General features: G+C 48.3%; 1 protein-coding gene across 1 annotated transcript in view; it reads left to right on the top strand.

Moving 5' to 3' along the window:
- PAPPA2 (pappalysin 2) overlaps positions 1–12,906 on the top strand; it is a 174,679-nt gene that overhangs the window by 55,554 nt on the left and 106,219 nt on the right. Inside the window, exons 3-5 of the mRNA XM_081120295.1 lie at positions 825–970; positions 10,445–10,738; positions 12,649–12,841. Coding sequence (XP_080976421.1) covers positions 825–970; positions 10,445–10,738; positions 12,649–12,841 — 633 coding nt within the window. The remainder of the gene's footprint in view (positions 1–824; positions 971–10,444; positions 10,739–12,648; positions 12,842–12,906) is intronic.

Genomic DNA, 12,906 nt, shown 5'->3' on the forward strand with positions numbered 1-12,906 from the left:
ATATATATATAATTAATATCCTTTGCAGTAGTTTTATGACATCTTCTCCTACTTCTCACTCATCTCTCTTTTTTTTAATCTCTCTTTTACTTTCTTTCCTAGCCACTATTTCCCTTTTAAAAAGCAATGTCTGGAAACAAGCATATACTGAGAAAAAGATTCAGTCGGTCTTCTTATCATAAAAAAGATCAGGAGTGTGATAGAGAGAAAGAGGGACTGAGAGTTAGGAGACCTTCACCCCGGCCCAGGGATAGTTCTCAGGACAGAGAACTGGGCGCCTCATTGGATCTATCTTGAAGAAATCATCTGGGCGCAGGCTGGGGACTTGAAGCTGATGTCGAATATTGAGTATTTGTATAAATATTAGAGTGCTAACAAGGTGGGATATTATTGATCTTAGAATAAACATCCCAAATGTCTTCATGGCAGCTTGGTCTCTGCCTCTCTATCCCCCTGAAAGGCAGCGCTGGATGGGTGTGTCAGAGTTCCCGGTGCGCTGTGCTCTTCTCCATGTACTGACCCCTCGGCGGGACCCTGACCCCTGGGCCTGCCCCTGACCCCCTGGCCTTCCCCTGATCCCTCGGCGTGACCCTGACCCCTCGGCCTGCCCCTGACCCCTCGGCGTGACCCTGACCCCTCGGCCTGCCCCTGACCCCCCGGCCTTCCCCTGATCCCTCGGCCTGCCCCTGACCCCTCGGCCTGACCCTGACCCCCCGGCCTTCCCCTGATCCCTCGGCCTGCCCCTGACCCCCCGGCCTTCCCCTGATCCCTCGGCCTGCCCCTGACCCCTGGGCGTGACGCTCTCCCCTCTCGGGTCTCCGCAGGGCCTACATGAGCGTGAAGGAGCTGAAGGAGACGCTGCAGCTCAACAGCACGCACTTCCTCAACGTTTACTTCGCCAGCTCGGTGAGGGAGGACCTTCTGGGTGCTGCCACCTGGCCCTGGGACAAGGAAGCCCTCAGTCACCTGGGTAAGTGACGCGGAGCCCAAAGGTGTTTGAAAAGCAAGAGGCCCCAAGAAAGTTTGTGAAAGTGAGTCTGGGGGGGAAGAAAGAGCATGGCTTTGGGGAGAGCCTGTCAAAAGGTTTCGGTGCCGCAGGTAAGAGGTGTGAGCGCAAACAGGGTGCCCTGGGCCAAGCCTATAACCTACATGTAAAAAGGTGATGACCTGGAGGTACAACATATTACGCCAAAAGAATGAAGGCAGAGCGAAGTAATACAAATGAGAGAAAAAATACAAATAAAATAGAAAGTAAACATTAATTAGAAAAAAATTAACAGAGCCAAAAGTTTTTTGGGGAGAGAGGGGCAAGGATTGATAACCCCCTAGAAAGACTGATCAAGAAAAAAAAAATCACACAAGAGAGAAGGAATATATTACCACTATGAGGAATAAAGGAGGCAATATTCTTAAATATACTACAGGCATTAATAGGCAATAAGTATTTTCCACAAATGGTGCTGAAGCAATTGGACATCCACAGGCAAAAGAAAATGAATCTTAATGTGAATCTTACACCTTGTACAGAAATTAACTCAAAATAGATCATGTATTTAGACATAAAAAAATAAAACTACAGAACTTTAAAAAGAAACATAGGAGAAAATCCTCAGTGCAGGCTACACAAAGAGTGAACTTCTATGTAACACCAAAAGCATCGTCCATATACATAATAGCTGATAAATGGTACTTCATCCCAATTTAAAACTTTTTTCTAAGAAAGACTGTTAAGACAGACAAAGAAACATCAGACTTGGAAAAAATATTTGCAGACCGCACATCTCGCAGAGGATTTGTATCTAGACTATGTAAAGAGCTCTCAAAACTCAACGGTAAAGCAGACATTCCAGTTAGAAAATGCACAAGGACATGAACAAACATTTCACCACAGAGGAAATACAGATGGGAAATAGCACATGAACAGATGTTCAGTATCATTAGCCATTAGGGAGATTCAAATCGAAAGCACATGAGATATAACTACACACGTATTAGAGCAGCTAAAATAAAAAATACACGGGATGTAAGGTACAGCCCAGGGGATATCATCGATACTGTGGCGCCCCATTTGCACGCTGACGGATCTCTACTAGGCTTACGGTGACCACATCGTAAGGTATGTAAATGTCGAATTACTATATTGTACACCTGAAACTAATCTAGTATTGTATGTCCACCATACTTTAATAATTTTTTAAATAATGACAATATTAAGTGCTGGTGAGGACACAGGGAAGCTGGATCTCTCGTGCGTGGCTGGCGGGAATGGGAAACAGCCCAGCCACCCTGCAGGACGTGCACCTGCCCTGTGACCCAGCCACCGGACTCTTGGACATTGGTCCTAGGGAAATGGAAACATATACCCATTAAAAAGCTTTTACATTGGTCTTCATGGCAGCTTTATTTGTAGTAGGTTCAAACTGGAAATGGCAAACGTGAGTTCAGTGCTCACTGCTGACACCCCCTTAGCCCATCTGTAGAGGATGGAAACCCCTCAGCAACAGAAAGGGACAGAGGATCCATGGGTGGAACGTCTCCAGGGACTCTCAAGGGTATTGTGCTGAGTGAAAAAAAATCTCCCAAGTTCCATGCTGCATGATTCCATTTATCTCGTATTTTCAAAAGGACAGAATTATAGACAGAGGCCAAGTCAGTGCTTGCCAGGGGTTAGGGGTGAGCTTGAGGCGGGGGAAGGGGTATAACTATGGTTTTGACAAAAGGAGAGCAGGTGGGAGATCTTTTTTTTTTAATACTCACCTGAGAATATGTTTAGAGAGGGTAAGGGGCAGGGAGAGAGAGGGAGGGGGAGAGAGAAACATCAGTTGGTTGCCTCCCGTAGGCGTCCTGACCAGGATCGAACCCACAGCCTAAGCATGTGCCCCGACCAGGGATCGAGCCCGAGTGTTTTGGTGTATGGCACCATATCCCTGTGATAAAATTGTATAGAGCCACACACCCACCCTCGCGAGTGCATCGAAGACCTTGTGAAACCTGGGTAAGGCCTGTGACCTCTATGCAGAGGCAGAGTCCTCGGCATACAGCAGGTGCTCTGAATGCTCCCTGAATGCAGCGGTGAATGAATACGTGAGCGAGGGTATTAAACTTAAATGGTTTCCAGAATTATCTCATGAATTATTGCCTCATCATGAATTGCAAAAGAAGCTGGGCATACTTATGTTTTACTCTTAAACATTTTAGGAACAGCCGTGTCCCCCTACAGCGTAATATGTAACGTGATCTTCAGAAGTAGACTGAGCAGCTGAGAGGTCTGACCCGATAGGAAATGGCTCACGCACGTATCTATTTCTTCTTGCTCAATCATCACTGTGACCGAACAAAGGAATTTCACTGACCTAAAATAAACTAGGTGTAGAGTAGTACGGACTGCTGGCATAGCGTGATAAGGGAAGGCATTTGGGATTTTCTTTTTTTTAATGTATCTTTATTAATTTCAGAGAGAGGAAAGGGGAGGGAGAGAGAGAGATAGAAATATCAATGATGAGAGAGTCATTGATCGGCTGCCTCCTGCATGCCCCTGATTGGGGATCGAGCCTGCAACCCCAGCATGTGCCCTGACCGGGAATCGAACCCCCATCGCCTGGATCCTAAGTCGACACTCAACCACTGAGCCACGCCCGGCTGGGCAGGATTTTCTTAATAGAGTCTTTTTGAGACTTGAGATTATCTGTTTGTGTCAACATGTAAGATGCCTGCATGTTGAGAGTCAGCTGAGTGACCTAGCAGATAGGAACACTAGCCTGAAAGATTGAATCCTATTTCTGATGACCGGTGGCTTCAGTGACTACCTGAAAGGACCAAGATAATTTGTAGTCCTGCTTTGCCATTAACATCATTTCTGCCTTTTAGCATAATTTTGACAAAAGTGAGTCAAATCCCGTTGGTAACGCAGGGCAGAATTTTTTATAAGCAGATGAATGCATGAGATCTCCTGCCACATAGTAGGGCCTCAGAAATATTAGCTTCATTAGTAGCGGCAGTGATAACAGCAACAGTGTAGATGTTTCGAACATTGTGTTTCTGGGGCTGACCTTCCTGGGTTTGCCCACAGCTTCCTTCCCAGCTCACTTCCAACCTGGAGGCTTTTAGTGCCCTGGGGAGTTGTTGGCTCCTTTATAAAGAAAAAAAAAGTGTGTTAAGGGGTCCAACTGCTGGCAATGTCAGAGCAGCTTCTAAGAAGCAAAAGGAGCCTCCTTATCAGTCAGAGAGGGAAAGAGTGAGTGATGGGTGGCCCTTCTGGGCTGGGCAGGGCCTGTGAATGTCACAGGGCCCAGTGGACCGGAGGAGAGCAGCTATCTTGGGGTGACGCTGGAGGGACAGCTGTCTGGGGAGGGTGAATCAACAGCTGCGTAGAGGGCAGGGCTAGGTGGTAGCAGCGGAGATGAGCTCAGAGGTGGGATATCTTTCCATCGCCCAGAACATTCATAGGGGGTCTCCCAGGACACACCTCGCCTTCCTCCTAAACTAACGGCTGCCATGGAGAGCGGGGTGTTCCGTCTTTGGTAGCCTCAACCAGGTTTTTCCAGCGAGCGCAGGTGCAGATAGCACAGTGGGGAGGTGGGAGAGGCCACAGGAGGTACAGAGGGGAGCTCGGGTGCACTGGCCATTAAATGGTCGGGCCAGAGCAAAGGAGACCAGTCGCCTATCCACTAGTCTTCTCCACCGCGCCAGAGCAGAGGGATTCTCCCTGGAGATGGAGAGTGAGCAAGGTATGCACCCTGGAGAGCACCGTGTCGGTACGAGGGACTCTAGGCTCATTAACCAGGCAGGCTACCTGGCGTGAACAACGGGGGACTGTGTCTGGGAATCACCCCCTGCCTGCTGTTGTAGATTATTTCATTGTCAGAAGCTGGCACTCAGCAAATGGGCTTGTCCCGGGTGCCTTGGGGTTTTGAACTTGGGTAAGCACCTTGGATAGTGAAAATTTTGGGCAAAATCACCCTAGGATATGATTTTCATGCCCCGAAATTGGGGTTCCCCAAAGGTAGGTTCGTGCATTTACAAGTAGATGGAGTAAATAAGCACCTTTCTGTGTGATTGTTTACCTATAAATAACCTTTATCTCTTCTTTTGAAACATTTCCCAGTAATCATTGACTCCTTGGGGCCTGGAATGGCACCTGACAGAATAGATGCTCAGTAAATGCTAAGTTAATAAATGAGTTATAGAAAATATTTTTAAATGCATATTCTGTAGTGCCTAAAATTCTGGCCTGCCGTATGGGGTGTGTGTGTGTGTGTGTATGTGGAGCACTTCCCTCATTCAGAATCAAAGAAAGAATTATATCATAAGTCTCTAATGCTTCAGTAATAACATCTTCCATTTTTTATATCAGATTATTTTTCTCCCATGAGGTGGGAGCAGCTGGAGAGCCCCGAGTGCTTGACAGTTGGAAGTAGGGAAGGCTGAAAGGGTATAAAAGGAGACAAAAAAAAAAAAGAAAGAAAAAGACAGCAGACTGCAAAATCTTCACCCTCTACACATTGCTGCCTTGGTTTAGCCCTGCCCAGAATGAGGACTTCCTCGTAATGAGACCACAGGCTGTAAAACTAAGAAGCCATTGCAAGATCTGGAGATAAATGGTCTCTGGTCTGGTTCTGTAAAAATATGCTTCTTTTTCTAGCTCCCGTGACTTTTTTTTTTTTAAACTTTCTCCATTTCTTTCTCTCCCCTTGTGTATCAGTTTCCCTCTGCCACTTTCCTCGGGTCTTCCTCGGACCCCCGCGCATACTTTGATAGCTTTGTCCCTTTGTAGTGAAAAGTGGATTTTGAGGAGCAGTGTTTTTTTTTTTTTAAATCCTCACCTGAGGATATTTTTTCCATTGCTTTTCAGAGAGAGAGAGAGAAACATCGATGTGAAAGAGACATATCGGTTGCTTGCCCCCCACACGCGCCCTGACAGGGATCGAGCCTGCAACCGAGATGCATGCTCTTGGCTGGAATCGAACCCGGGACCCTTCGGTCTGCGGGCCGGCACTCTAACCACTGAGACAAACCTGCTGGGGCGAGGAGCCGTTTTTTAGCTAGTAACTGGAAGTAATTATGTAGGCACCTGCAGACCTGCCCTCAACCTCCGTGTTTTATGGGCATATAATATTCAGCCCTAAAAGTTTTACAGAACTGTTTTAAAGTCATTTCCACTTGTGTCCTTTCCTCAGACTGCCTGAGGGTTTTTGTGTTTTGTGTTTTGGTTTAATGGAAGTGGCTTTGGGAATCGTTCTCTTTGCCACGTGCTGCTCTGGCGGCCTGGCGCTAAGGCTGGGAAAAGCCAGTTGGAAGCTGAGAACACGGCATCACTTCGGGAGCTTGGCTGTCTGCTACTTAGATTTCATCTTTTAATCAGCAGCTTCCCTCTCCTTTCTCCCCCTGCACCACCCCGTAGGCCACACAACAACCCTGTCTTGTTGTGTTAGCTTGCCCTTGATAATCAAGGCTGAAAGTCCTTCTACGGAGGCGGCTGGGCTCGCCGGCAGTCCATTAAGCAACAGCTGCGTCCCACATGGCCACCAGTTGCTGAATCCAGGAAGCCCCGTTCATATTACAGTTATGTACAGTTAGTGGCGCTGGCAGGTGGCGAGTTCAAGTCTCCGTATATACAATCAGGTATGCAAGAAATGGAGCTGTTATTTAATCTTCTATAGTTGAACTTAATTTCTGTTTCGAGCCCCTATGTTGCTGGGTGGTGGAAATATACTCTTAATCAGCTGAGCTTGTTTTGCCTGGGACCGTATCTAATGTATAAATGCCAAGGCCATCAGGGAAAGGAAGTATAGGAATATTCAAAAGATTGACTATAACCAGAGAGGTGGGAAGGAAAAGATGGCTGGCACTACAGAACAAAAGTGTCTCGTATACATCTGCCCTGCCAGCCAGGTCCATGAAGAATGAAGCCATCAGCCCCCATCCCATAATAAGTCGTTTCCTCCTGGAATCACTAATTTCAGGCTACCCTGAGACATTTTTAAGTGCCAGTCTGTCGTCGAAGAAGAGAATGGACACACATGTCTGTTTTCAACTCTGCCCAAGTCTTGTCTGTCTCCCGGCTGCCCGTGGGCCTCGGGATCAGAACGACGTGGAAACCAAGCAGCCCAGGGGCAGATCGGAGCTCCCGAGTGAGGGCGTTCGCTGCTCTGCCCCGCGTTCGCCTGCTCTGCCCGGCGATGCCTGGCCTTACTTGGAAGGTCTGTCCTGTTTGTGCTCACATTCTAGCTTCTGTCGTCTTGATGAATGAAGGTGGTCAGGAGGGAGCCGACAAGGGTGGGGCAAAGGAGCGTGTGTGTGGCCAGGGCCCGTTATATAATTAGAGTAACAGTGACAAATGGTCCAGTACCCTCTAGAGTTACTGTGTTCTGAAAAATAAGCGAAACGCTCATTTGTCTCCATTACCACTCCAATCTTCGTAACAACCCTTTGAAACTGAAACTTGTTATTACCATGGAACTAGATCAGGAAACAGCCTCACGAGCTTTCAAGGAATATTCCCAAAGGTGAGGATCAGTGCATTTCCAGTGAGGAGGGTCCACAGCCAGAGGAGGAGCCACGGTCAACGCCAAAGGCCATCCCGAGTGAGAGAGGCGTAAGGGCCCTCAGAGCCTGACCACGTCACTGCAATGGAAATGGGAGAAAGCGTAGGTGGCGTCAGAAGGTGATGCCGGTGTGTTTGAATATTAATATAAAACAGGACTGGAAAGTAGCAATTGTAGTGTCATTTCCTGATTCCTGTGAAGTCGCTCCTGGGAAAGGAGCGCACATTCCCCTGAAAGGGTGGGAATCACAGGCCCTCAGGCCCGCCCTGGTCTGACCTAGGTGGTGGAGAGGGCAGAAAGGGGCTGCCGTTCTGTGGACTCAGTTTTTGTTGTTGTTGTTGTTTTTTGTGTGAGTGTTTTAAATATATCTTTATCGATTTCAGAGAGAGAAAGGGAAAGAGAGAGAGAAAGAGAGAAACATCAATGATGAGAGAGTCATTGATCAGCCGCCTCCTGCACGCCCCCTGCTGGGGATCGAGCCAGCAACCCAGGCATGTGCCCTGACCAGGAATCGAACCTCCATCTCCTGGGTCCTAGGTCGATGCTGAGCCACGCCGGGCTGGGCTGGACTCAGGTTTTATTTATTATTTATCATGTCTTGTTTCTTCTTCATGGAAAGAAAGTCTCGCATTCGTCTTTAGATTTGGGGCAACGAGTCTTTATGCCTCACTCTGGCTTCGGCAGGAAATGTGTGTGTGTGATTCTTATCAAAATGTGAAAACTTTTATAAACTAAACCACGAAATAATTGGTATCTTTCTTCCCTCATCCACGTGTGTGTGTGTGTGAGAGAGATTAGGACCGGCTCCTTTAGTAATTTAACAAGGTTGTCTTAGTTGAATAAAGAGAGGAGAGCGGTGTGGGACCCTGTGTGTAGGAGAGAGGAAGGAGAGAGCAATGTGGTGGAGCGGAGGCCAGGAGGATTCCTAGGCAGTGAATCCGATCCCGGGAAACCCAGGGCAGATCTGAGAGCCGAGTGTCTGTGGCCGCTCCCTCCCAGCTTTCCCCTTCGCCTCAGGCTACGGAGAGATGGGAATCTTGGAACACAGATTACAAGGCCGAGGTGGTGACAGTCCAGGCTAACATACATTTCTTCACATGGTATTTATGGTGTCTCCCGCAGTGCTGCATGTAAGCTCTTAGCGGCCCGGGTGAGGACAGGAAGGGAGCTTAGGGATGAGCCCGGCTAGCCTCCTCATTCTACAGACGGAGAGGCCGGGGGAAGGTCCAAGGGCAGAGCCATGGGCCCACAGCTAGTTAGCGTCAGGACCGCATTCCAGTTCCTTAAGTTCCAGTCCAGGGTGACTCCATAACCTCGGCTCTAATGGGCAGAATTACTGTAAGAGGCCCAGGACCTCGGGATTTTCCTTAATGTGTGTTGGTGCACACAGCACTCCCTCCCAAATTAGGCAACATCCTATCTAAGGCGCATATGGCATCTAAGCTGGTTACTATGTGTTGCGTGCAGATGATTTGGGGGAGGAAGTCCCATCTCTCTGGAATCAAAAATATTACTGTCAGTAAGTGTGTTAAAAGGCTTATGTTTTTCATTAAAATTTAAGCGCCGTCTGGTTAAATCTATAGCCTCCTGTGTGGGGATTACGCATCACGAGTGCTACGCAGGCCAGTAGTGATCGGTGGGAGGATGTTTTCTGGGAGTGTTGAGGACTCGCGTGTTTATGCTCCTTCCTCCTTCATTTCTAGATAAGCTGGTTCACTGAAAGGTCACTGTAAATCTGTGGAGGAATATTCTTAGATCTGAAAACATCTCATCTGGGGCTGAGGCAGAGGCTTCTGGAGGTTGATGAGATGCCCACCATTAGAGTGACCACCCTTGTATCCTCCTGGAGCCCCCAGGGCCACACCCCCAGTCACCCCTCCTTCCTTGACGCTTGCTTCTACAACTGGAGGAGATCACAAGAGGACTTGGGCCTGGATGAACCATAGAATAAGGGGACACTTAATGTTTGCTCGGAGGTGGGACGTGCAGGTAGAAAATGACTGTTGACGGGGTGTTTTCTTTGTCATTGGAAGTGCGTCATGAATTGTGCTCCAAGGAGTCCAGTGTTCCAGAGATGTCAAAGGTATTCTTCCCCTAACAGGTCTGTGTTCACATAAGTTTGGGAATCAAAGATTAAACAAAGTTGCTGCAGGACTTTTCAGGGCGTTGAACGTAATTCTCAGGTCATTGTGACTCTAGGAGGAGGGTGTGGCACGTTGCATTTTTCTCAAGCACATTGAACTACTGGTACCACTTTTCTTTTTATAGGTGAATTGCGGCCTTTTAAAGTCTAATTTCTGGAAGAATTTTTACTAGAAGTGATAGAAAGCAACAGGGGAGATGAGGTCTAGCTCTGTTTTGGACGTGAAAGTAGACAATGTACCTCAGGATGGGCCTGGGCATGGCTCCGTTAATGTCAGCCAGCCTGACAGTGGGGGTTGCCGCAGAATTTTACTAATTAGTTTACGTGTGCCATGAGATGGGAAAGGTTGAAAATTGCTCACCTAGACCAATGGTGTGCAACCTGGGAAGTTTTAAAAAAACATTGAGGCATGGACGTCACCTCAAACATTCAGATCATTTCACCCGGCTCTCATTTGGACATCTGTGTGTGTTCACGTCTCTGGGTGATTCTGCTGTGCAGCAGGGCTGAGCGTGTGGCCCTTCGCAGTGTCATTTTGTCTGTACCTTCGCCCTGGTGCAGGGGATGTTTACTGATGAGCTCAGAGGGTGCTTGTGGCCAGAGAGAAGAGCAGGAACTGATGCCACTGGAAGTTATGAAGTGTCCCCTTAGCGGCTGAAATCGAGCACTTGGTAATTTACTAGGAGACATAATTAAGGACCAAAGGGCTGTGACACCTTACCCGCTCAGAGATGTTTTCCAAACCCTCTATTTGCAGGTGGCGTTGTCCTCAATCCGTCCTATTACGGGGTGCCTGGCCATACCAACACCATGATCCACGAGATGGGGCACGTCCTGGGACTCTACCACGTCTTCAAAGGGGTCAGTGAAAGAGAATCCTGTGATGACCCCTGCAGGGAGACTGTGCCCTCCATGGACACCGGGGACCTCTGCGCCGACACGGCCCCCACTCCTAAGAGTAAGCTGTGCCAGGACCCGGAGCCTGCCAACGACACCTGCGGCGTCACCCACTTCCCAGGGGCCCCGTTCAACAACTACATGAGCTACACAGGTATTTCACAGCCTCGACGTGCTTGCTTTCTGTTAGGGTGACGTGGGGGAGCTTGGGGGCTGGGAGGGTGGACGTGCAGGAGGTGGAGAGATTGATCAAGCAGACGTTCGTGCCCGAGCCCTGAAGTGTATTGATCACACCATAGTCTTTTCTTCTTGTCTTTGAAGAGCTTAAAGAAATATTGAGATGTTAAGCGGCCTCGTTGCCTAGAGTCTCCTTCACTAGAGATTAGCAGAAAAACACACTTCTAGACCTGTACAACTTGGTCATTCTTGGTCTTGTCCACATTCTAAGGCATTTACTCTGAAAGGGCCTCATAGTGACGGGAAAAGAGGCTTCTGGGTCAAGGGGGCTCTTTGTACCGTTTTTGAGGTTGGTCAAGAAAATGGCCTTGGTTCACATTAAGCTCAGGATTTTTTTTTCTTTCCATTTTATGTTATTTTAAAGTATCCGATTCTCTTCTTCCAACACAAGCCAAGGGCTGATCCTTAGCTTACGTCCCCTCCCCCACGTGGCTCCATCTCATTTAAAAAATGCCACCTTCCTGGCCTTAGGAACAACTATATTGTCTGGTCTTGTTTTCCTGGATTATGTTTCTTTCTATTCCCTTGACACCTCCCTTGTTTCTGGCCAAAAGTAATACTAGTCGCGGTCTCCTGATAATGGACCCCAATTTATCATTTATTCTTAAATTAAGGCCGGGTTTGATTTAATGACCTGTTCCAGGGGTGAAGGAAGGAGGTAATTTTTCTATAAGGTCCCGGGCTTGTTTGGTGATGAGTTCTAGAACTATCTAAAAAATAAAAATAAATAAATCAACCATAGCACCGTGGTCATGCCTTCGGAGGGAAGGAGTGTGAGCTGGTCCCGCCTGTCCCTTATCAACAAATCCCTACCCAAGTCTCATCTTGGTGTATAATTCAGGTGCATCACACTCATAAGGACCAGCATCCCTTCCTCCCCCAGGAAGGTCACAGTGGCCCTTGCCAGGGCAGAGCAACCAGGCAATGCGCTGCAGAGGGCAGAGCTGTTCAAGTCCCACCTTTGAAGTGGGCGGGCAGAGGAAACATCTAGGAAGAAAGGGGCAGCCCTGGCCAGTGTGGCTCAGTTGGCCAGGCATCATCCTTTGCACTGAGGGATTGTGGGCTCCATCCCCAGTGAGGTGCATGTAGAAGCAGCTGATCAATGTTGTGCTTTCACACTGATGTTTCTCTCTCTCTCTCCCTCTCCCTTCTCTCTTTAAAAATCAATAAAAATATTTTTAAAAAAGAAGCAGGGGTGAGTGTTTGACTGGCACGCTCTTGTTGGAAAAGGCCCTGGAACTAAGATAACTCTCATTCTAACGCTACAAAAAAAAAAAAAAAAAAGTATCTAATAGGGAGATTTTGCCTGCTCCAAAATTGAGGTAGGGACCACACACAGTTCCTGTTCTCCTGCCTCCTTGACATTTTGGCTTTGTCTCCCCTTGAGCATCGCCACTGAACACTCACTAACCTTGGCCAAAGTCACTGGGCGTAAAGCAGGTGTCTGCAAGTCCACAAACGTTCCCGAGTAGTAAGGCCATATGCTGAAACACTGCCACCTTGTGGCTTCCCAAATAAGCAGCCGCCAGCTCAGAGCTGCCCGGGACCCCTGGGCTCACCCTGGCCCAGCCCAACGTCAAGGTAATGGCCGAGTTAGAGATAGGCAAATGCTAATCTCTGCCTTCTCTTTCTCATTTCCAGCACAGATACTTTCTGGAACAGAATACATTCATTCATTCGACAGGTGTTTATGGAGCCTAACAAGTGCGAGGTGTTATGTTAGGTGCTGGTGACACAGGCATGAATGAGGCAGAATTTGTCCTCGCCGTGGTGGACTTTGCAGGGTTAACACCTCCATCTTCCCAGTCCCCTTTCTTGTCTCCGCAGATGACAACTGCACTGACAGCTTCACCCCTAACCAGGTGGCCCGAATGCATTGCTATTTGGACCTTGTGTATCAACAGTGGAGTCAAAGCCGAAAGCCCACTCCCATTCCCATCCCACCCATGGTCATCGGGCAGACCAACAAGTCTCTCACCATCCACTGGCTGCCTCCGATTAGTGGAGTCGTGTATGACAGGTGAGAGGGGCCCCTGCCATGGCCACGCCGGCCTGTTTCCTCCGCGGCGTATCTTGTGCGCAAGG

This window comes from Miniopterus schreibersii (assembly GCF_964146895.1).
Source record: "Miniopterus schreibersii genome assembly, chromosome: 19".
NCBI lineage: Eukaryota > Metazoa > Chordata > Mammalia > Chiroptera > Miniopteridae > Miniopterus > Miniopterus schreibersii.